General features: G+C 38.5%; 1 protein-coding gene across 1 annotated transcript; it reads right to left on the reverse strand.

The window, feature by feature from the left end:
- Positions 1–692: 692 nt before the first annotated feature.
- desmb (desmin b) lies at positions 693–16,304 on the reverse strand (the record flags this gene model as incomplete). The annotated part of the gene is made up of 9 exons (XM_079263989.1): positions 693–734; positions 5,221–5,309; positions 5,494–5,537; positions 5,612–5,832; positions 5,911–6,036; positions 7,191–7,352; positions 9,311–9,406; positions 12,066–12,126; positions 15,727–16,304. 9 exons carry the CDS (start codon positions 16,302–16,304, stop codon positions 693–695), a joined length of 1,419 nt encoding a protein of 472 aa, XP_079120115.1.
- Between the last annotated feature and the right edge of the window lie 9,228 nt (positions 16,305–25,532).

The raw sequence follows: 25,532 nt of genomic DNA on the forward strand, positions 1-25,532 counted from the left end.
TTGTTTTTTTTTTAACTGATTTATGACTATGACCATTAAAGCATGTGTTCCTATGGGCCTGTACACAATCAGTGTGTGTTTTGTATTTTAAATGAAGGACATGCTGACACCGATCAGCTAAATTTAATGAAACATAAAATCCACATTGTGTTATTCAGTAATATGTCAAACTTCTTCCAACTACCACTCTATATACCCTCTTATTCTTAGCATTTACCCCCAAGTTTCTCTTCATCTCTACCCATCTCCAACTCTATCTTCTTCTTTTATCTGTCTTTTGGTGTTGGTTTCTGATAAAAGCACAAACGACCACGTACATCTTACCTCATTGCTGATGGGAAAAATACTGTGAGGAATCTGATGGAAGCAGATGCTGTCTGCACACCTCCTCTATCAACATGGTCTTGTAAATTATATGCAAGATATTTGAGGGCAGAGAAATAGTAAGGTTTCTGTGACATTTAGCTTAAATGGCAAAAATATCTCGCTTAGCACACCATCTGGCATTTTTAGGATTCATACATGTGAACTGCATTCAGTTGAGGAACAGCAGCACATACAGATAAGCCATGATGTAGTCATTACATCAAATCAGTAGAGGCCACAATGTTTATTTTTATTTCATTTATTCCCTCCAACTTAGGCGGGGCCACATGTTTCTTTTTCTTCTTGTCTTCTCATCTGTAGATTCGTTACATGATGTCCTGCTGGTGCTGCGTGGACTCGCTGACAACCTGCAGGGCAGAAATGCACGCCACAAAAAATACTTTGTTTTGCATGCAGTAAAAGAACAGAATGTGCTGTTGGCCATTATTTTCCCACAATGCACAAAGGAGAAACACACACCAGCTATATATAAAACAGCTGCAGTTTAAGTGTAAAACTATACTTCTCTCTTTAACTTTAGTTCAGTAGGACAACCTATTAATGCTGAAGCTAACAAATGGACAAACGCTAAAGCTAGCAAACTGGTAAAAGCTAAAGCTAGCACACTACATACAGTGTGTTTTGAACAATTTTGTCATTTCTGGTTAAAAATGACTTTTATGAATAGAGGTCTAACGTAGTTTAAAATATCTAGTAAATTACTCAAATAAGTCAGCAGAAATTAAAGTTTGGAGCTGGCTAGCAAAACAAGCTCAAGTTAGCTCTGCTATCTTATGAAAGGAAATGAAATGAAATGAAAAATAGTTTAATAGTTTTATAGTGTAATTTTTAGTATGATTTACAGGAATGAATTAAATGATCTTTTTAAAATGCCACTTCACCTGCAGAGAGATTCACAGCTTCCGTGTGTGTGTGTGTGTGTGTGTGTGTGTGTGTGTGTGTGTGTGTGTGTGTGTGTGTGTGTGTGTGTGTGTGTGTGTGTGTGTGTGTGTGTGTGTGTGTTTTGCGGTTTTTTGTTTTTTTTAAACTGAACATGGGTAACGTTGCTGCAAGATGTTTTGCAGTTTTAATGCAAAAGTGATGTTGCATAATTTTATAAATATCACATCTAAACTTTTTTTAAATATTATTTTTTAAAGTCTGCTTTTTTCCAGGTGTTAGTTGTTTTAGATTGCAAAATTGAACTCTTTAACCTTTCAGGTAAACTTTAATGAATGATTGCTATTTAGAATTTTGCTCATTACATCAGCAAACCCCGTTTAGTGTCCTGCAGGTTTTAGATGTTTCCCTGCTTCAACACACTTGACTGAATTTAAATGTATCGAACAGCTTAGTTCTGCAGAATTATATATTTATTTTAGTCAGGTTTGTTTGCAGCTTTGATGTGTGCTACATCCTACACATTAAATATTTATTTTTAAAGCTACAAGCTGTTGGGGATTTCAGAGGATTTGCTAGTCCTGCTACTGAGGAATTACATTCCTCTCTCTTGTTTGTTTATTCTTATTTTTTGTTTTTAATGTGATTTTAAAATTTCAGGAGTGGCTTGTTCTTTTTTCATTAAAATGCACGATTTGGTGAGATGTGCAGACATGTTGTGTTGGCTGCTTGTTAAAGAACAGCAGACTAAGCAAATCAGTGCTGTTTTTACTGTGAAAAGCAGCAGAAGAAGCTTGTTCTAACACGCCTGTGGCGTGTGTTTTCCCAGGAAGCTGCAGGTATAGCGTGCTTCCACTAAGGTGGGAAAAGATCTTTGACTGCTATGCATTTACTTGGGAGGAGACGTTTGTGTAAGAAGGTCATTTTTTAAACTGATGATGCCAAAACATGAAAGAATGGGCCCTACCTATGTGAATGTGTTTTCTTTACCAGGACAAAGATAAAAGAAGTGAAAAATTGGATGCGCCAAGTTAAGACTACATACTTCTAGTAGAATGTGCTGAGGTAACCAAATATTAGTACATAATGCAGTATACAGATTGTAGGATGAATCTTCAAATTGTGTAAAATATCCAGGATGGTGACTAATTTGTGAAAAATTGTCAATTTTATTGATTTATTTTACATTCTTAATTGTTTTATTTTGCCTCACACAAAACATATGTTTAAGCTTAATTAGCTATGTGTAGTTGTTTTTAAAACTAATTTCTCTTTTTCTTCCGCGTATTCAGACAGATTAACCACTTTTTCTGGCAACTAATTACCTAGCAAAGTATAATTATCATATTTAGATTTACAGTTTCTTCTATTGGCATTAAACAAGCTAAACACAGCTAATCCATTACTGATTTTCTTAACTGAGAACTAGCTTGCATGCTAAGTGTTAGCCATGAAGTTAGCATAATTACTATGTGTAGCATGCAGTCAGTGGTTTTAAAATGAGCTGTTGGCCGGAAAGTTTTAAAGATAAGATTATTCAAAAGCTAAACTGGTTAAATTAACTTGTCAATAAGCTATCCTTAAAACTTTTAAAATAAATTTTCTAGAGTCTAAAAATGAGTCAAAGTTGAACAGATAAAACATCAGACAGGTCATGTTTCTAATTCAGTTTAGCAATTTCCACAGAGCCCTTTTCTTAGCATCTCACAATACCAATAAAGCTTATTAGCACGATCACAGCTAGTGTGTTTGTTGTCATCTTAGTTTGCACAAAGATTAATAAAGAAAGGACAGACAGAAAAAAAATAGACAGAAAATGAGCTAAAATGACCTCACATTCTTAAATCAGACCTCAAGTTTGTGGAGTATATAGATATTTTATTCATAATTTAATTAAAAAAGTAATAATTTTTTATTAAAGTTAATTAAATTCCTTAAAATGACTTTAATATATATTGATAAAAGTGCATTATTGATACTAATTGATTGTTTAAATTAAATTTTCATGTCAGCTGTGTTGGAGTTTACAGATGTCTGGCTTGCGGCTGTTAAACACTTTGGCTGTGTCCGAATGTCCATGCTGTTCCCTAACTCCCCATTTACTACGTAGGACTGCAGTATAAAGCAGTCTACACAGTGAACTCATTCTGTTGGCGATTTGGACACAAAACTGGCTATTTTCTCTTCGCCGCAGGGAATAGTGTGGATGTTCGGATATAGTCTTTAACTATATTTTTGCCCCTCGGGAACCCATTTGACACTGGATTGGACTGAATGAGGCCTTGTGGGAATAACACTCTGCTGAGATTGGTCAGGTTAGGTTTGACAATTTGCAGTTCACTTCCTGTGAATTGTAACCAAGCCCAGACAGAAAACCCCGCCCTTTTATTTGAATATGAAAACCATAATAAAAAGAACTAAATAAAAATGGAGCTACAATTAAAGTTTGCAAAATACATGATTCTTCAAAATAAAAGTTTCAGACGTATAAATATAAGTTTGTTACATCCTTGTGGCTACAAGAACAATAATAATAATAAAAAAATAACTTTTTCTTTTTTAGTGTAGTCCATTTATACTCCACAAGAAGCTTCGTCTGCAGTGGGGATGGATGACTGCAGGCAGTGATGTCTGCTTTTATGTGCAATGAACCCAGTTATTTTTATATTTAACGAGAAACTTGGCCAATGGCAGGGCAGGATTTGTACATGGCTGCCACATGTTAAAATGTTTGTACTTTCTCACCACTTTGATCAGCTGTGTTATCAAAACAATCCATTTTACTTGCATCAGCAAAAACGCGGAAGCGGCAACTTTTCTGTGTCACACTTTTTTGTGTTGACCACGCCCACCTCAAATGTCTGACCAATCACACGATACTTCTTGGAGCCCCAAAAGAAAATAAAGATTCTGATGTGTCGAGAACTGCCTTCAGTCACATCTGCGCAAACAAAATGACGTCATTTTCTTTCTCGGTCCCGAGAAGGAGAAAAAAGTTCTTCTTTCCTTTGGAGTATGTAACAGGATGAACCATTATAAAACATGATGGTAAAATAAATAAATAAATTTTAAATAAACATACAAAGTATAGATAATTTAAACAAATGAATAAATGACGAAATAAAATATCATTAAATAAATTAAATGTAACAAACTAATAAGTGCCAATAATATAAATTTTTTCATATTTATTTTGTATAATTTTATGGAATATCATTTTATTTATCTATTTATATGTTTGATTGTTTATGTGTTTATAAATGAATAAAATATATCTCCAAATTTGAGGCAATTGAATGCAGCTGCATCTTTTGTTTAAAGCTGGGGTTGGTAATGTTTGGCAGCTAGCAAGATGTGAAAGTAGCACACTGTCCTCGCTCCTCCCCCGGTGGTTTTACTCCTTGTGTGATCCAAGAATTTTTTATTCGCAGCTTTTTCCGCCAACGATTTTTTTCTTTCTTGGCTGTTTAGTGGAAGTAGGCAAATAAACCGAACTGAGTTGGGGAAATTCTTCCTACGTTTTCTCCATGTTTGCTTTCTGAGTTTCTTCTTCACTACTTTGTATTTTTATCCTAACACGCTATTTAAATGCAGGGTGTGGCCATTGGATATGCAGTGCAGGAGGGGGAGGGGAGCCGGGAGAAGAAGCTTACGAAATATAAGAATGAACAACCCCATTTCGTTCCAAATGTTTGGATTGTTCAGAGTTTTTACAGATTTACAGTAAACTGAGGGGTCCAACTATATTTCTTATTGTTCATTTTTACAAAAAGTACAGACTACTATCAGGACGAGGATCCACTTCACCCAGAGTAAAACAAAAAATGTCTCTAAGCAACATTACCTACCCCAGCTTTACCATTTGAGTTTTAGCATCATGCAGTTAAGCAATGCTAGTTGTGCAGAAATCTCACAGTGCAAATGAATTACAACGTGCATCATAAGAAGTTTTACCTCTCCATCACGGGTCTCGATGGTTTTAATGAGGACGGTTTTCTTTGAATGCATCTCAGAGGAGCGCTGCTGGTGTTCAGGACTGGTCTCTGATCCATCACAGGAAATGTCAACATTAATTTAATCTGTGTCACCCAACTTAAAATGTGTTTGTACAACATGAAAGGAAACTAAATCCTAAAGGCTTGTGATGCTCTACGTTTGCATGTTAGGCTATTATAGAGTGTGTAGGTAGGTTGTTTCTTCTGGTGTATTGCTCAGGTCTACTCATACCTCTGAAACTCAGGGTGGAGTAGCTGTGAACCGGCAGAGCAATCCTGCAAGAAGACAGACAAGATATGCTGGGTCATGCTTATTTACACTTAACAAGACTTAAGGCTCTAATCGTCACCTGCTCTCCTCTCCTTCCAGAAGCTTCCTGTAGGTGGCAATCTCCACATCCAGTGCCATCTTCACATTAAGGAGGTCCTGGTACTCGCGGAGGTGGCGTGCCATCTCATCCTTCATGTTTGCGATCTCCGCCTCCAGTCGAGCGATGGTGTCCTGGAAGCCGGAGGCCTCGCGTCCATGGCGGTCCTCCATGTCCCTCATCTGCCTCATCAGAGACTCATTCTGGGTTCGTCAGATGGACACATGTCTGTTTAGGAGCTGAGAAATGCAGCTGAACCAGAAGGTCTGTGAGTTACGTACTGTGCCTTTAAGTGAGTCGATCTCGCAGGTGTAGGACTGGATCTGGTGTCGGAACTCCATGGTCTCCTGCCGAGCCTGCTTCAGGGCCTCGTTGTTCTTACTCACTGCCTGGTTCAGGTCCGACACCTGCAGACCCAGCAGCTGTTACAAAGGACCAGGTAGAAACCTGCCCATTATAAAGACTTTAGCAGGGAAAATTAAGACCCTCCAGCAACGTGTGGAACTGCCCACAGTGCTACAGCGTGTGGATCCAGACTCCTTCATCAGGCCACACAATGATGTACTAACCCTAACCCCCTTAATGTTTCATGTGAAGCACTTTGAATTGTCTTGTACATGAAAGGTGCTGTATAAATAAACATTGCATGTTTCCACCAGGACAGTTATAAAACATTCAGCAAAGAACTTGACTCAGAGCATGACAACAGGTTTGCAGGATGTTTTTGTCTCACTTGTGACCTTTTACAGTCATTTTGTGATTATATTAAATAATTTATTATTATTAAATTAATTAATTATCATTTACTGTCTCTTTTGTGGTGTTTTATGTCATCTGTGTAAAATTGAGCTTATTTGCATTTAAAAAACAAACAAACTGGACATTGCCATGTTTTTCTGCAGCCTATGTGTATATTTGGAATATAGGGAATAAATCATATAAAATAATGAAAAAATCTGGAATTTAATTAGATAAACATGAAAAATAAACAAAGAATTACAAAATAAATAGAAAAAACAAAACTTAAAAATGATCAATTAACATAAATATAAATGTGGACATTAAGTAAAAGTTATTTTAAGAAATTTATTAAAAATGGAAAATATGTGTTTAATCATTCATGTTGTATATTTATAAATTTATGTTTGATTATGGTTTTGGTCAAAATTACTGTTTTGTTGTTTTTTTGTTTGTTTGTTTTGTTTTATTTTTATTTATTTATTTATTTATTTTGCTGTTTAACTTTTGCAGCACATGTTGAGTTTACTGCCCTCTGCTGGAATACAGGCACATTACAGATTGAATATGAAATAAAAAAAATTAAAAAAAACAAAACCCAATGAAATATAAATAAATAAAATCTTAATATAACTACATTTAAATATCTTAACCTAAAAAAAAAAAAATCTAAATCTAAGTAAAATATAAGTATTTTGAAATCCTAATCTGAATAAAAAAGAAATAAATGTAAAATAAATTTCTAATCTTAATGAAAAAAAAAAAATGTAAATGTGAATATAAATGAAAATAAATCAGATGTTAATGTAAAACTAAACTGAACCTTGGACTTGTACCACTCCTCGGCCTCGGCTATGTTTTTGGCGGCAATGCCTTCATATTGCGCCCTGATGTCTCGCAGCGCTGCCGTCAGGTCCGGCTTGGACATGTCCATCTGGATCTGGACCTGAGTCTCCTGCATCTGGGTCTGCAGCTCCCGGATTTCCTGCAGGAGGATGCAGAGCAGCCGGATTAAAACAGGACTCGTTGGTGTTCGGTCTGATTGGGATTTATAGGAATCTATATGAAAGAGCCCAGAGGGGATGGAGGATTAACTTTGTTTACATGTGTGTGTGTTTGTACACAAATATTGATAACTACTGTAAGTATCAATAAACGCCTCAAAGGCTGTTCAGAAACAGCTGGTGGTTGATATTGGCTGACATGATGAAGGACCCCTGCTCTTCATTGTCGGTGTAAATTAAACTTTTAAAATGAACTGAAAGCAGCAGCTGATGCATCTAAAGGAAACTGAATAAATCCTGAAACATCCATTGATAATCATCAGCATCAATGAGATCATGACAGACAAGTTTTGCCAGAAACTGTAAAAATCTCACTGTTAAATAGGCACCAAAGACGACCACAGAATCATTTTACATTTTACAGTGCAAATTTCTTATTGATTTTTAGCATTTGAAAAAGTATGAGAGAGTAGCTGTTATGTATAATTTCACACTGCATTTCCGTTTATTTGCAACATGTAATGCAGCACAACTAAACAACTGTAACTTATTATTAAGTTATATTCGAGTGATTAATGCCAGAGTTCAGCTTTGATTTCTGACATGAAACAGGCTCCAATTGCAGATAGTTAACAGGTAATAGTTAATTACTTTAACATTTTTTAAGAAGGATTTCCAATTCTGGTCCTTGAGGGTTCTGAAGGTCTTAGAAGTTTCCCTGCTCCAACACCGGTTTATATCAAATGCATCTTCTCAGGAGTTTGTTGTCAAGTTCTGCCCAAACATATGGAGCCTTTGAAATCTGTTATGATAATAATAACAATAACATTATTATTGTTGTTGTTGTTGTTGTTGTTGTTGTTGTTGTTGTTGTTAATAATAATAATAATAATAATAATTAACATCTGTTTATACCAATAGTCCTATTAAAACGTGCTAAAATTTGGCTACTGCTGCTGGGGGCACCGCTTAGGGGCAAATCAGCTGATCTGCAGTATACACCAACCGTCCAGCAATAAGAGAGGCAGTGAAGATGGTTGGGATTAGGTTTGTCTTCAGGTTACAGCAGAAACAGTTCAAATTGAACAAATACTGTTCAAGGCCTCTGAACTGGGGACTTCAAATATCCATAAATGTTTCTGTTACGTTCTGCTGAGTCTCCACACAGATACAAAATATGTGAAGTTTCCTAAACCTTGCAGAGTTTCTGATCTCGAGCTGGAACAAAAAGCAACTACAGAAAACAACATGCAAGATGAAAAAACACTCCCATGTCTGCTGGACCAGGTCCTCGAGTGCCACAGTCCTGCAGGTTTTAGTTGTCTCCCTGATCCAATACTATCTTGAAGAGCTTGTTGTGTAGTTATGCCCAGTCAATCGGATTCAAGTGGGCTGAAGCTGGAAACATCCAAAAGCTGCAGGACCGCAGCCCCAGAGGCCCCTGAACAGTTGCAGGTGGTTTGTACTGCCGCCTCACAGCATGAAGGTTCTCGGTTCAAAACTCTGCTGAGGCCTTGTGTTCTGAGATTGCATGTTCTCATGAATGCTGGGCTTCATTGATATGTCTCTGCAACCTTCCAGCAAAACTCACATCCCATTTCAGTTTCATCCTGTTGTATTGAATTCACACCTAGGGGCATGCAGACATCAGCTTCCCCTTCAGCAGCAGTAGGCATCACACCAGCTTTTAAAAGCCAGGGCAGGGCTTGCCTGAAATGCCCACAGCTTTACTCGCTGTACTTTTATCCCTACACCTGATCTGGCAGATTTCAGAGCTCAGCTGCAACAATGTTCAGGCCTGCTGCCAACACACAAGCTTTGTGAGTAAAACCCAACCGTCACATTTGTTATCCGTCCTGCAGACTGAGAGGCCGCCTAGCAGAGTACAGGACGGTGCAGTCATGAAGCTGACTGAGCAGGAAGGTAAAAGGTAAAACACCTCCTCGTGGATCTTCTTCAGGAAGGCGATCTCCTCCTGCAGCGTCTCAATGCGCCTCTCCAGGTCCAGACGGGCCAGCGTAGCAGCGTCCACATCCTGCAACAAGTCAACACCACACTACTGTTAAACTTCTATGAAGGCAGACCTGTTGGGACCACCCAGGTCAAACAGTTGCTTTCCAGCATTTAGCTGCACATCAGCTACCTTCACTGAGAAGCACCTAAAAACAGAACCCATCTATTTATGTTAATGCACCCTTTAATGATTCATGCATCAAAACATAGCAAATTTCCACCACTCAGACACAAGCTGGGGGTCATTTCAGTCTTTAGGCCCCTCCTCCTCAACCTCACATGTTTGCTGTAACAGCCACATGCAGGTTTTAATGAGGAACAAATTATTTTAAGCAGCGAAAGTAATTTTTTTTCTACCAACACTAAACTTTGTTTAGTACGAAGACAGATGTCATCCAGAGAAAGAAAGTGGGACTGTCTCGTGGTATAAAATCATGTGTTTTGTAGTGAAGACATGGAATAAAAAACTGTATCCGTCTGAATCATGAAACTGCGTGCAACAGATGCGACATCTTCGTGTTGACAGCTTCAGTCGTCCAGTCCCAGCAGTGCATATACCCTTTATAAATTTAATTTGACTTTTCAGAAGTAAGCAAAGCCTTAAGCATAACTGGCATACCTAAAGCCGCACACACACTGAGATGCACTGCTCAAACACAGATGGCATATCTGTCCCACGTTCCTGTGTTTACGGCAAGACATCAATAAATCTATTCATCCTTGATGAAAAGAACAGAAATGTTTCTGCTTGAAGAGAATAATTTACGTGTAAAGATTTAGCTCACAACAACACCTGCAGTTGTGTTTTATGTTCTAACAATAAAAATATCATGTTATAGTGTGACTCCGCCTTCCGCCCACCCACAAGACATGCATGTTAGGTTAATCACTACGGTTAATCAAAGCAACTCGCATGTAAGTTACTTTAGATAAAAGCAATGACTGAATCATATGATCAACAGTAAATTACATTATAGTCTTCTAGACCAAATGCGATGCATTTTCCTGTTGCTAATCTTGAAGCAATATGCCGATGCGGTTAGCTAACACTGCCTGGCTGGTTTGATGTATGTTTGAAATGTACAGCCTTTAACAGCAATCTCTGCTGGGAAGTTTGCAATGCTGAAAGCTGCTGAAGTTACTGAGACAAAAATATCTGAGTTGTCTCTCTGGAGTTATTCTAGTTAGCCAAAGGAAAGGGGGTCTTTCGACCTACTAAACCTGCACTTCAAGGCACTCATCTTGTACAAATTATATCATACGAATCATTCCATATGTTTACTTATTTGGTTTTTCTGGTGGGTGCATTAGTACGTTCATTGTTCTGGTTTATACTTGTAGTTCAGTCCATATAATTTGATACATATTCTATGGCAGAAATGTCCAAAGTCGGTCATTTAGGGCCAAGGTCCTGGAGGGTTTTTTTTTTTAAATGTATCCCTGTTCCAACGCAACTGGCTCACATTAAATTGAAAAAGAAACCAATGAAGTTTTACACAATGAGTCATTTGAGTCGGGTGTTTTGGAGCAGGGATATACCTTCACGGAAAACCTGCAGGATTGTAGCCCTCAAGGACCCAAGCTGGATACCCCTTGTTCTATGGTGTAGAACAAGCATAGCTCTCCCAATTATGTTACAAGAACACACCCTTGTAGTGACGTAGGCTTTAACAAAAGATCACAATATATTTGACAACGCTGTGATTCACTTGGGTTTTGACTTGGGGGCGTTTGAAGTGAAGAAATGTAAAAAGTTTGAGAACTGCAGCTCTAAAATTAAGCAAGTTACGGGTGCTTAAACATCCTCAATCTCAACTACCTCTTAAACAGTGATGTCCAGCTCTGGCCCTCGAGGGCAACAATCCTGCAGGCTTTTAATGTATCCCTGCTCCAACACACACTCAAATTATTTAGTCATTGTTCAAAAGTTCTGTGGCTGTTAGATCCATTTAATGTAAACCAGGTGTGTTGGAGAAGGAAAACATGGAAAACCTGCAGGATAGTGGCCACTGAGAATGACAAGGACATCGCTGACTTACACAAAACTCCAAAACTCTGCCTTTATTTTAATGTAAAGGCCCATTCATCCTCAATGGAGAAGATGGACACGCAGACGGGCAGTTTGGTCCGTCTCCTGCATCGGTTACATATGTAATTTGTATGCAATAATATATCATTTAGTCAGTTTTCATGGGGCTTTGCTATCCATCACGATGCAGAAAATGGAGCAACACCACCAGCAATCCTCGGGGCAGTGTTGAGTTGTGTAGCTGACACACAACCAGCGAAAGGAGCAAACCAGAGAAGAAGAACAGGAAGAAGACGCCAAATAAAAGCTTTAACGAGCTTAATTTTCCTCAATTAAGCTCGTTAAAGCCCAAAAGTTGTCACAATTAAACAACTGAATATTTTACCAACAAAATATCTAAATGGCACTAACAGCAACTGCTGTCAAAACACGGAGCTCCAAACTCAGCACTGCCTACTAGTGGACGAACTGACTAAACAACCACGGCAACCTAAAAGACACATGGAAGTATGAGTTCTGCGACGTATGACAACAATCGCCATAGATCTCCCATTTACGTACGTAAGAGAGCAGAAATAGACCTTACAGTGAAACAGCACTGAATCCTCCACATGCGGTTCGTGTCATGTATCATGTGTTTGTGCAGCCTTACCGCTCTGAAGGCAGCCAGGTTGTTCTCTGCTTCCTCTTTCTGAAGAATCTCCTCCTGCAGTCTGGAAACACACAACAAACCTCTCAGCATACCACAAATCAAGTCTTTCATTAGTGTTTATTCATTTCTTATACATTCAACGTACATTTTCCTAAAGTATTTACCCTAAATTGAAGATTTCTTAAGCAGATCTTAGAATTAGAAATCTGACACACTTGGATAATAAAACCTCCTTAAAAAGCAAAAACAGATAGGTGAATAAATGCTTGGGAGTTGCACACTGAGCTTTAAGTGCATCCTAAAGGTCAGTTTCAGCCCAATAAAAGGGAAAAAATGTTTTTTTTTCTTTGACTCTCCACTTCAGCTCGTCGTAAAGAACCTCTCCGTCTGAATCATAGCAGCATCATCATCTTTCTACCTCTTTTAAAAATGACACTTGTAATGTAAACCGCAGACAGACGCAGAGAAAAGACAGATCCTTGAGACATGTGAGAGCACTTTCCTGTCCTTTTATAGAAGAGCTGCAATGTAAACAAACTGTAATGAGTGGCCGCTAACTCGGATTGGATTCAGACCTCCTGCCCAACACACACACACACACACACACACACACAGAGTTATATATCGTTTGTACAGTGCTCCTGTAAAAACTGATCTTCCATTATGTGTTAAACAAGTCTTGCCTGATTGAAAGTTTGTTTAGCTAAAAATGTTTAAATCTAGAGGACGATAGAAGAGACTGAGACAGAAAGCAGGAGAAAGAAGCTGAACCTTCGTGACAGCAAGTTATCTGAATTACAACTAAATTAAAAATCTGCTCATTAGTGAGCTGCTGAGATGAGATCTGAGTTTGTTTCTCTCTGAAAAATGCAATGTGTAAATTACTGACGTCTAGCGGTAAAAATAAGCTTAACAAGTATTGAATGTACGGTGGCTGTCAAAGGCCAAAACTGTCCTGGACTTCACTACAGGTAATACTACACCATTATGTCCATGTATACTTTCTTCTGTGATCTTTTTAATGTGTTACTTATCCATCCTATCAAGGTTCAGATGGTTCTCACTTCTCACATGATGTTGTTTGTCCTTTCAGAGACACTGTAATAAAAATGGTGGCACAGATATGACAGCTGCTGTTTGTGTATCAACATATAAATACTTCATTTTAATAGTATGAAAACATAAAAGGTAATTCAACAAAATGAAGAAATACCAATTGAAAGCACAGTTTCTAATGATACAATATCCTATTTTTTTCAATCATTAACTTTTTTACTTTGTTACATATTAGACTTTAACATTGAATAAATCATTTGGACTTACAAACACATTCAGCAATGCATTTATGTTGTGTAGTTAAGTTTAAGAGTCACAAATTTAATAATAAAAGAGTGTTTTAATATTGAAAGTTCGTGAATAGATGTATTTAGCATTTGTTTATGAAGAATAGAATGTATCACAGTATTCAGCATATATCACAAATGACAGCTGAAGCCATTTGTGATTAGATGTAAAAGTTGAAAAAAGTGACACCACATAATTATCAGGCTTAGAGTGAGTGCTTTATGCTAAACGTTAGCATTAGCATAGCTTAGTGGCAAGTTGCCACTTTTCAATCAACTGTGAACAGTAGCAGGTCTCTGGAACATGCTGTGAATGTTTATTATCCTGGAAAATTCATTCAGATGTTTCTTTTTTTTTTTTTTTTTTTTTTAAAAAAAGGATTTTGTTAAACACAATATTTTTGTCCACTCTGTACTACTCCATAGCTAAAATAGCTATGGTGGCTAAGAAGTCTAAAACACATTAACATTTCAACCAACACATTAAAGGGGTGCTATTATGGTATTTTGAGTTTTCTGAGCTTTCTACAGTGTTACAGTGTTGAATCCTCATCAGACATGTGAACGGCACCGTTTTTATCACCTAAATGCATGCTTGAGTTTGAGTTTGAGTTCCAGCACGCTCTCCGTTCGGTTTCCATGGCAACGAAAAATGCGTCGTTTTAGAGAGTTTTTTCTACTTCGAAATCCGTTTGAAGTCCGATAAGGTTCGGTGGTTGGTTACCTTCTACTGGTTAACAAGGGCATGTACAAATACATCAGGCGGGTGGAAACGTCGGATAGTTATTTCCAACGATGGCTGGTGAGTTTACCAAAGCGGGACATCCTGCTGCATTCGTTGCTGCGGGTTGCTGTTTTCCACTTCGTTTTCAGGGTCTGATTCAGGTTCCAACATGTAGGGCTGTATGCTATGTGTTGACATTGTATTTTGTGTTTTTTATTTAGTTCATATGAGCCTAATCCTTCTGTTTATGAGATGTTACAATGACGGCGAAAGCAGTTGTGGTGCGCACTCCCGATCTGGCGCGGTGGCAGGAGGCGGGGCTTAATGCGGAAGAGTCTCAATCCACTCGTTTTGCCCACAGGCTGATCTGACAGCCGACGGAGAGGGTCGGTCTTAAGTAAATAAAGCGATTTGTGATAATAACTCGATCAATCCCAGCTCTTTTGGTCTCAGAAATGAAAATAAATTAGCCTGAAATGCGCATAATAGTTCCACTTTAACAACCCTGCAGACGAAATTACATTCACAAATAAGTTGGCTTTATATTTTAAAAACAATTAATATTTGATGAAACAAATCCATCCATCAATCCATCCATTTCCTGCCTGTTATTGGGGTCATGGTGGCAGCAGCCTAATATTAGATATATAATACCTCCAGCGCGTTCTGGGTCTTCTCCAGCGTCTCCTTCCACAACAAATTTGCAAATTTGAAAAGAAATTTACATTTTAGGATACAAATTTACAAAATATTAAACTCTTGTTCAGGTACCAAAAAAAATTTTTTTTTTGGTTAAAATCTATGGGTAGCAAAACACATACATAACCCCCAACAAATGAACAAAAGTCAGTTCCCTACAGGAAGGGAACATCTTAAAAACAGGAAGTGAATGCAATGATACTGTGTTTCATGAAGTTTTTTTTATAACTAAACTATGTTTTGCCCTTTTTGCGAGTCAACTTCAGCCAGTTTAAACATTTTTATTCGGTTGTGTGCTGTTTGTCTCTTCACAGAACCACCTCAGACTTCCAGCATGTAACCAAACTTTAATCATTTAAACTCTGCTAAACATTACTTATAAAGCCCTTTAAAACAACTACCACTAAAAAAAATGGCATACACAAAATAAAACAACTATCTGGAAAATAAATCATATGATGAAATAGTTTTTAAGTTTTCTAAACACCATTTACAAAGAATAAACAGATTAAGAACAAATGAAACCAAAAAATATTTTCAACAAACCAGGCCAAAGAACTGAAACCTGACTTCACAGCAAGAATTACAAATTTTGATAAGAATATAAATTCAGAAATAGTAAAAAAAAAAAAAACTAAACTATATGTCACCACGCAGTGACACAAATCGTGTCCTGCAAATGTGGTCTTAAAGCAACGATCTGTGAAGTCCAACAAAGGAAAAACACTTCAGTCTTCTGAAAACATGGCGATGTATCAGAGTTTAAAAATACTTCCTGTAACCACAACAAACAGCAGATAAATCCCCTGCAGGACTGGTTCAATCCACCAGCCGGGCTTTATCTACGCTCACACATGTCTCTTAAAGGGACAAACACCCTCACAGCCCCTCTCACCTGATTTTGAGCTTGTCCAGGTCGTCAGCCAGGTTGTCCCGCTCCACCTCGATGCGCGACCTGTGATTGGTTAGGATCTCCACCTGCCTCCTCAGCTCGCTCATCTCCTCCTCGTACAGGTCGGCGATGCGCGTTGGTTCGCGGCCGCGGAGACGATCCACCTCCACCGTCAGTGCCTGGTTCTGCTGCTCCAGGAAGCGCACCTTCTCGATGTAGCTGGCAAAGCGGTCATTCAGGTGCTGCAGCTCTGCCTTTTCGTTGGTGCGTGTGGTGAGGAACTCCTGATTCAGAGCGTCGGCCAAGTTGAAATCCAACGTCTCGCCCATGCCGGCATAGGAGCGGCCTATGGAAGCCCGGGAGGAGGAGGCCAGCGGCCTGCCAAGGTAGCCGGAGGAAACCCGGTAGGTCGGTGTGGAGCTAGTACGGGTCACTTCATAGACCCTGGAGCTAATGTGGCCCCCGCTGCCACCGCTGTGGCCCAGCATGGAGCGATTTAGGGAGGGCGAGGCGTAAGTGCCATGGCCGAAGGTACGACGGTAGGAGGAGGCGCTCTGAGCGGAGGAGCTGTAGGAGGTCATGGTAGAGGACACGGAGAGCCTAGTGAGGGCTGCAGCAGAAAAGCTCTGACGAGGAAACTTCTCTTCTCAGCTATTTGTAGTTACCCCTCCCTAACTTTTTACCCCTCCTCCACTACACAGCTCTCACCCTCTTTCATAACCTGTTTCCCTCTTCTGTTGTCTCCTTTTATCATCCTCTTCATTCAGTCGCTCTTCTTCCTCCTCTCTCTCAGTCCTCACTCTTCTCTCCTGTTCTGCCAACTCCTTCCTCTACGACTCACATCTGTCTTCGCTATTGTGTCGTTATCGTCTCTACTACCATTCCCTACCTATGGACTTTCGGCAGTATAGCATTGGAAGATTCTCCAGTCAGCAATTTAACTGGAGACATGTGAGGCTGAGAGAGAGCGATAAAGAGAAAAAGAAAGAAGCTCAGTGTATCAGGAAATGCCCCTCAGCAGTCCAAACCTATGGCAGCATAACTGAAGGATGCTAACCATCCCTAGCTGTAAGACTTCTCGAAAAGATAAGTCTTCAGCCTAGTCTTAAAGGTGGGGAGGGTGTCTGCTTCCCTAACACTAACTGGGAGCTTATTCCATGAGAGAGGGGCCTGATAACCAAAGGCTCTGCCTCCTGCTCGGCTCTTTGAGACTCTAGGAACCAAAAGTAAGTCTGCAGTCTGGGAACGAAGTACTCTGCTTGGTATATAAGGAACTATGAGGTTTTTGATATATAGCGGTGCTTGGTTGTGGAGAGCTTTATATGTAAGGAGAAGGATTTTATATTCTATTCTAGATTCAACAGGTAGCCAATGAAGAGAGGCTAAAACTGGAGAAATATGATCTCTCCTGCTGGTTCTGGTCAGGACTCTGCCTGCAGAATTCTGGATCAGCTGAAGGCTTTTCAGGGCATATTTAGGACAGCCCAGTAATAGAGTTACAGTAATCTAGTCTTGAAGTCACAAAAGCATGAACCACTTTTTCTGCGTCACTCTCAGACAGAATGTCCCTAATTTTGGCGATATTACATAAATGAAAGAATGATGTCTTTGTAACCTGCTTAATATGTGGACCAAAGGACAGGTCAGAGTCAAATATAACTCCAAGGTTTCTCACTGTAGCACTGGAAGCTAAAGTAATGTCATCCAGGTTCATTAAAAAAATGGAAATTTAGCTCTGAGTTTTATTATATCCAAAGAGAATTACTTCAGTCTTATCTTAGTTTAAGAGGAGAAAATTTCTAGACATTCAAGTCTTTATGTCTATGAGACCATTTTGTAGCCTGTCGGGCTGATTTGTTTCATCTGGTTTAAAGGATAAGTATATCTGAGTATAATCTGCATAACATGAAAGTTTATTCCATGTTGTCTAATAATTTTGCCTAAAGGGAGCATATATAGCGTGAAAAGTATTGGTCCAAGTACAGAACCTTGAGGAACTCCATGACTTACTGTAGTTTGTGAGGAGGACTTGTCATTTACATGAACAAACTGAAGTCTATCAGATAAATATGTTTTAACCAGCTTAACGCTGTACCTGTAATTCCAATTACCTGTTCTATTCTTTGTAACAGGATGTTATGATTGACTGTATCAAATGCAGCACTAAGATCAAGCAAAATGAGCATGGACGGAAGTCCTTTGTCTGAGGCCATAAGCAGGTCATTAGTAACTTTCACCAATGCCGTCTCAGTGCTATGACGAGCTCTAAATCCTGACTGAAACTCTTCAAATAAATTATATCTGCACAGGTGGGCATGTAGCTGAGCTGAAACTATTTTCTCCAGAATTTTGGACATAAACAGGAGATTAGATATAGGTCTATAATTTGCTATCACCTCAGTTTAGATGAAGCTATTATTTTAGAAGAGCAAAGTTCATTTTGGCAAAGTTTTGCGCAGCGTGGTGCTCGTGTCTTGAAACGCCACAGGTGTTGTATAGAGCCTAAACCAGAGCTGAGAGAACAAAATGGTGTAATTTCTTTCATGAGAAAACAAAAAATCTCTTTTCTTGGAACAAAACTCAGTTTTTCCAAGCAAGGATGGATTATTTCCTCGCCATTTTGTTCCAAACTCCATTAGAGATGGATCCATAAATTCCAGCATCAATCATTTTAGCTTCTCAAAACCTACAGACCAAAATATTATGAAAACATTAAGAGTCCAAACCAGAAACCAATGTTGGGTGATCTCTGAACTCACTGCAGGAGAGACCAGATGACCAGTACAGCACTGCATCCAGAACAAGAACCTGAAACTGGTTTTACAGTTTTCTTGGTGTTTTCTTATGTCAGTAGGCTAAAAATCTGTTTCTATCCCTTTAATGTGGACTACAGAACATACTTATTTGTTGTGTTCTGCTCATAAAATGTTTTGTACAGAAAGAAAACGGTCCCATTTAACCCCATACACAGGCACAGACTGGCTATCTGACATACTGGCATTTTCCTGGTGGCCTGACGTGATTCTGGGGACAACAGCAGCTGTGTTTCCATATGCGCAAAACTTAAATATCACAACAGCAAAAAAAAAACAAAAAAAAAAAAACAGGTAAATCAAAGGCCTACATTTAGAAAAAACTCACAAAAATGACTGAAAGTTTTTACGCTCTCATAAGGTGGTTCATCAAACTGTCCATATAGGAGGACTTTGCAAAAATGGTAGGGGTCATGTAACCAGTTCATTTTTTATGTGAAGATTGGGATGGCATGTATGGCTGGAGGAGGAGATAGAAATATTTTTACGTGTAATTAAATGAAAATTACCGCCATGTTTGGTAGCAAACAAAATTTTGAGGGAAAAAGTAGCGGATCCTCTGCAGAGTGTAGAAAACGCTGAAACAGCGTTGCCTGGATACCTGGCATCAGCCTTCATCTCACGAAATCTTTTCTGTGGGATGAGATCTTATGAGAATTACAGCTTTTCTTTGTTGAAATTTTAGAAATATCTCTTTTTTTGTGAAAAACTGGAAAAGCAGCTTGTGTTTTTATTGGTCTCACTGGTTCACAAAGATCGCCGGTGTATCTTCACAGGAAACCAATGAAGACTTAAAACCCCATTTATATGACTTCTTTCCTCTTCCACACAACTCCCTTCATTGTTCTGATTTTCCCACTAAAGACGCCTCCACAGAGATCTACTTGGATATCCAGGCTCTATGACCTTCTTCAGTAGTTCTGAGCATGTGCAAGTGATGTATGTAGAAATGACAAAAGTCATCTATAAACAGAAAAAAATTTAAAAAAAATAATTTCTTAAATGTCTTTTTACATTTTGTTTAAGGGACAAACAAAGAAAATTGAACAGAAAAAAAAAGACTATTTTCTGACCATTATTTCTCAGGTCAGGCTTGGAAGTTGTTTTAGAAACTAGTCTCACAGAGTTCAGAAGTTGTTTAGTGTCATTAAAAATGATGTTCAGCTTGTTTATACTATAAAATACACTGAAGTGAAGAAGTGATAAACACATAATGAATAGATCAATTTCAGCTTTTAGTTACATTTCATGTTTTTTTTTAGGTTAATTTGGGCTCATGTGAATGTTTCTGTGTTAGTTTTGGTGCGCTAGTCCTCGTTTCTTTGCACCCGTCTGGTTATTTCTGCTCAGTTCATGTCAAATGGCTGTTTGGTTTGTTCATCTCGCAGACTTGTTGAGGAGAAAAACCTCCTCTGCTTCTGTGACCTCATGACATAACAATGTGAGGATGCAACGCTGGCGGCTCTCTGGATGCGGCATCGTCCCCACATGGCTCGGCGGTCCAGGTTGTTAATGACAGCATTGCAGGCGGAAGAGCTCCCACTAATCTGCCTTAAAAAGGAAAAGTATCCATGGAGTTGGACAAACAGGAGCAGTGTGTGCCTCATAAAGCAAATCTGAACTATTTATTCAGTATAAGTTGAGTTAACTTACATTTTCAGGCAGCGGGGGGCTTATTTCTCATATGATGTGGCAGAAACTGCTCTGTTTTATATTTATAGATGGAAATGCAGATATGCTGCCTTCATTTTTTAAAATAAAGAAAGTCGTGTGATGTTAAGCTACGCTCGAGACTTCATAAATCAGCGATTGTCTGATATTCTGCAGCCATTAAAGCCAGATTCTCAGACTCATGCAGGAGTGAACAAAATATTAATAAGAGACTTGTGCTGGTTATGTAGTGGTGAGAAAATGACAGTGCGACTTTTTTCAGGACGTGAAACCTCAGAACTGCATTAAAAACGTTTAAACAAATAAATAAATAAGCAGGTCTAATGCAACACCTTTTAAAAAAAAAAAAAAAAAAAAGGGTCTTTGTGTGTTTTATAAAACTGTGAGGCGTCAGTTCTTTGAGGTTTGCAGGATTTCTGCAGATCTCTGATGGTCCTGCATCTGCTTTCATTAGGAGGAGGTCTGAACTTCCTCTGCTGCAGTGTTTGTCCTGTTGCATGAGCTAGAAAAACATATATCTTTCACATGTAGTCCTAGACATGTGATATGTAAATACATGTGAACCACATATTTTGTACAAGAAAATCGTGCAAAATATTGTCATGGCATTTTCATTGTCATTGTCATGAATCATTGTCATGGCAATTTCATGTGAAACATGTGGTTTAGAATGGTCACATTTTATCTGCTAAAATGACATGTAATGTGACCAGCGGGAGTCACATGTTATTATGGGTTTCATGTGATTGTTCGGGTGTCATGTATGTTGTAAAAGGTTTCACATATAACAACAGTTTCACATGTTATTATAAGGGTTTTGCATATATGCTTATATGAGTTTGACATCAGATTCACATGTGGGTTTCACATTTGATTAATATGAGATGGACACATTATCATACGTATTTGCCATGCAGTTATATTGGTTTTACGTGTTATTATGTGGGTTTTACAATTTATTATGTGGCCTTAACGTCTTATTATATGGGCTCAACGTGTTATTATGTGGGTTTGCCATGTCATTATGTGGGTTTTACTTGTTATTATGTGGGTTTGCCATGTCATTATGTGGGTTTTACTTGTTATTATGTGGGTTTGCCATGTCATTATGTGGGTTTTACTTGTTATTATGTGGGTTTGCCATGTCATTATGTGGGTTTTACTTGTTATTATGTGGGCTTAATGTGTTATTATGTGGGTTCTGATGCTTTCTGGCTGATGTTTTGGTCACTTTTGAATGCTGGTGGTGCTTTCACTCTAGTGGTAGCATGAGACGGAGTCTACAACCCACACAAGTAGCTCAGGTAGTGCAGCTCATCCAGGATGGCACATCAATGCCAGCTGTTGCAAGAAGGTTTGCTGTGTCTGTCAGCATAGTGTCCAGAGCATGGAGGCACTTCCAGGAGACAGGCCAGTACATCAGGAGACTTGGAGGAGGCCGTGGGAAGGTCTACCTCCTTCTTTCCTTCTTCACCAAACAGTCAGAAACAGACTCCATGAGGGTGGTATGAGGGCCCGATGTCCATAGGTGGGGGTTGTGCTTACAGCCCAACACCATGTAAGATGTTTGGCATTTGGCAGAGAACATCAAGATTGGCAAATTCGCCATTGGCGCATTGTGCTCTTCACAGATGAAAGCAGGTTCACACTGAGCACATGTGACAGACGTGACAGAGTCTGGGGACGCCATGGAGAACGTTCTACTACCTCTCTTTGGGTGGCCGCACAGCCTTCCATGTGCTCGCCAGAGGTAGCCTGATTAGGTACCGAGATGAGATCCTCAGACCCCTTGTGGGACCATTTGTTGGTATGGTTGCCCTGGGTTCCTCCTAATGCAAGACAATGCAAGAGCTGAGCAGTCAGGCCCCTCTCTAATGGAATAAGCTCCCAGTTAGTGTTAGGGATGCAGACACCCTCCCCACCTTTAAGACTAGGCTGAAGACTTCTCTTTTTCATAAGTCCCATAATCGTTAGCATCCCTTAGTTATGCTGCTATAGATTTAGACTGCTGAGGGACATTTCCTGATACACTGAGCTTCATTCTCTCTCTCTCTTAATCTCTCTCTCTTATTCCCCCCAAAATAACAGTGTTGCATCATTAACATGTATGTCTCCTGTCTCAGCAGGTCTCCCTGGCCGGGAGTAGCAGTTCCTGCTGTCTGTTGTCTTTCTGTCCTCTTCCCCCCACACAGCAGAGGCAGATGGCTGCCTGTCCTTGAGCCGGGTTCTGCCGGAGGTTTCCTTCCTGTTAAAAGGGAGTTTTTTCCTTCCCACTGTCGCCAGTGTGCTTGCTCAGGATGGGAGATTGAGTTGGAGCCTTATATCAGCTATTATGAATTGGTTTTCATTACGTTTTCTTCTCTGTCTGTCTGTAAATTTGAATTAAATTTAATTGAATTATTATATGACACTTGCTGTGTAAATAAGTTTGATTTGATTTGAATTGTTATTGATGAGGTTGAATGATGAGGTTTGAATTGATGAGGTTGAATTGAATTGAATGCTCGACCTCATGTGGTAGGAGTCTGTCAGCAGTTCCTGCAACACAAGGGCATTGATGTTATGGACTGGTCTGCCCGTTCCCCAGACCTGAATCCAATTGAGCACATCTGGGACATTATGTCTCGCTCCATCCACCAACGTCAAGTTGCACCAAAGACTGTCCAGGAGTTGGTGGATGCTTTAGTCCAGGTCTGGGAGGAGATCCCTCAGGAGAAGATCTGCCGCCTCATCAGAAGCAAGCCCAGGAGTTGTAGGGAGGTCATACTGGCACGCAGAGGCCACATACACTACTGAGCCTCATTTTGACTTGTTTAAAGAACATTACATCAAAGTTGGATCAGCCTGTAGTGTGTTTTTCCACTTTCATTTAAAGAATAACTCCAAATCCAGCCCTCCATGGGTCGATACATTTAATTTTCATTGATAATTTTCGTATGATTTTGTTGTCAGCACATTCAACTATGGAAAGAACAAAGTATTTAATAAAAGTATTTCATTGATTTAGATCTACAACGTGTTCCTTTAGTGTTCCCTTGATTTTTTTGAGCACTATCTATATCTATATATCTATCTCTATATCTATATATCTATAAATCTATATATCTATATCTATCTATTCATCTATCTATCTATCTATCTATCTATACATATATATATATATATATATATATATATATATATATATATATATATACTACAGAGAAGTAGTTTAAGCTAAAGTTATCCAGACTCGCACCAAACTCACTCATAATGATGTCATGATTGATGTCCTGATGCCATGATTAAGAGCAGCACTGCAGGTTTTGAGCCATTCCTAAATGATCTCGATTTATCTTTTCTACGCTGCAGCCTGTTGCTCTTACGTCTATGAATAGAGTCTGAGTTGTCATCCCTCTGGGCTTCCTCAGGAGCAGCTGAGATGATGCAAACTGACAGTTGAGCCAAACATTTCCTCATTGTCTCCTGATTCTCCTCCTCTTCCTCAGTGTCTGCCGTCTGCTTGCATGTCTCCTCCACCCTCAGCGTTCACAACTATATAAGGCTGGTTCCTGCAGTGATACAATGATAAATAGTAACAAAAGAAGAGGGGCGTAGATAGAGCATAAGGAGGGTTTTGGACAGACAATAGAGCCTCAACAGAAACAGATAAAGGGAAGTTTATTCTCAGTTTTTTTTAAATGAAAAAATACATATGGAATTTAATTTTAGATGATGCATTAACATGCAAACATTTAAAATCAAGTCAAATTTGGCATTTTTATGTTGAGTTTTGGTGCAACACTGATGTCCAGGTTTTAAGAAGTTACACAAGTCTGTTATTTCATTTCATTAAATTAATTTTTTATTCTCTTCTCCATGATAAAGCATTATATAAGCGTTATAAGAAGTCATACTGATAACCACAAGTAAGTACATAGATAGATAGATAGATAGATAGATAGATAGATAGATAGATAGATACATACATACATAGATAGTTCTTTATTTCAGACAAAATAACACAATTTAATCAACAGGTTAAAAAAGTAACAATTATTAAAGAGTCTGAAAAGGAGCAGGATGAAGCAATGCTTATGTGTTCCTATGGTCTTTTCTTCCTTGCAGTTGTTAAATTGTTCTCCTAAATATTTTGTTTTCTTTTCATCTTCTTTTTTTATGGAAAAGAAATAATTAAATCCAAAAAAATAATAAATATAGGCATGTACACATACATTCTCATGTACACATTTGTATATATTCATGCATACATACACATGTACATACCCACATACACTCACAGAGACATACATATATAGAGAGACAACAGACAACAGAGACAACATATATATAGCTTTATAGGTGGTCATGCACCAATCTATATATTTATACTCTCTCTCTTTAGATATCTGCATATACACATGTATTTATGTACATACCCACACCGTACACCAATATATGAACTTCATTCTACTCTACAAATACATTTAGTTTTATTAGAAGTATTTACCTACACTCTCAAAAATAGAGGTACAAGATAAGGACATTTCTGTACCTATAGGTACATTTTAAAGAAATGTTCTCTCAAAAGTACAATACTGGTCTTTAAGAGACCAGAAGCACACCTTCAGAGTACGAAAAAGGGTTCAAAGTGACATAAAGTACAAATTTGTACCATTTTGACCATAAGGGTACCTGCAGCATTGAAAAATGTTATGTTAATGGCTGTAATGTTACAAACTGGAACAGAGTTGAGTGATGACAGTAGTACTACTTAACAGTCATTTACTACACCAGACAATGAAGGTCAGATGCTGCAAACTAAGTGTATGGCTGGTCAGTATTTTGAGTTTTTGAAGATTATTTCTAGATTAAAGATAAGATAATATTGCTAAGTGGAATGGACCAGGCCTAATGCTGTGGAAAACATAAAAAACATAACTTGATAAGGTACAAAAATAGACCAGAACTGAAGGGTACAGAAATGTCTCTCTAAAGAGTACACCCCCAGTGACAAGCATTTGTACCTTTTTAGGTACAAGCTGGTACCTCTATTTTTGAGCGTGTATATGTACCTATAGGTACATAGAAGTATGTACCTATTTATCCTATTGGTTTACGTACGTTCATTTTCATTGATATTTTCCAATCAACATTTCTTTAACTTTTTTTCACATAAAAAGTATAGATATGTCGATGTATTTGAACACCAATTTGCAAATAAAAATAAATAAATAAATAAATAAATAAAAATAAATAAAATTAAATTTAAAAAAAGCAAATTCAGTTATTACACATCCTGACCGCTGGGTGTCGCTGGCGCCGCGTTGAGCAACAGCAGCAGCT

The sequence above is a fragment of the Telmatherina bonti genome, assembly GCF_933228915.1.
Source record: "Telmatherina bonti genome assembly, chromosome: 24".
Taxonomy (NCBI): domain Eukaryota; kingdom Metazoa; phylum Chordata; class Actinopteri; order Atheriniformes; family Telmatherinidae; genus Telmatherina; species Telmatherina bonti.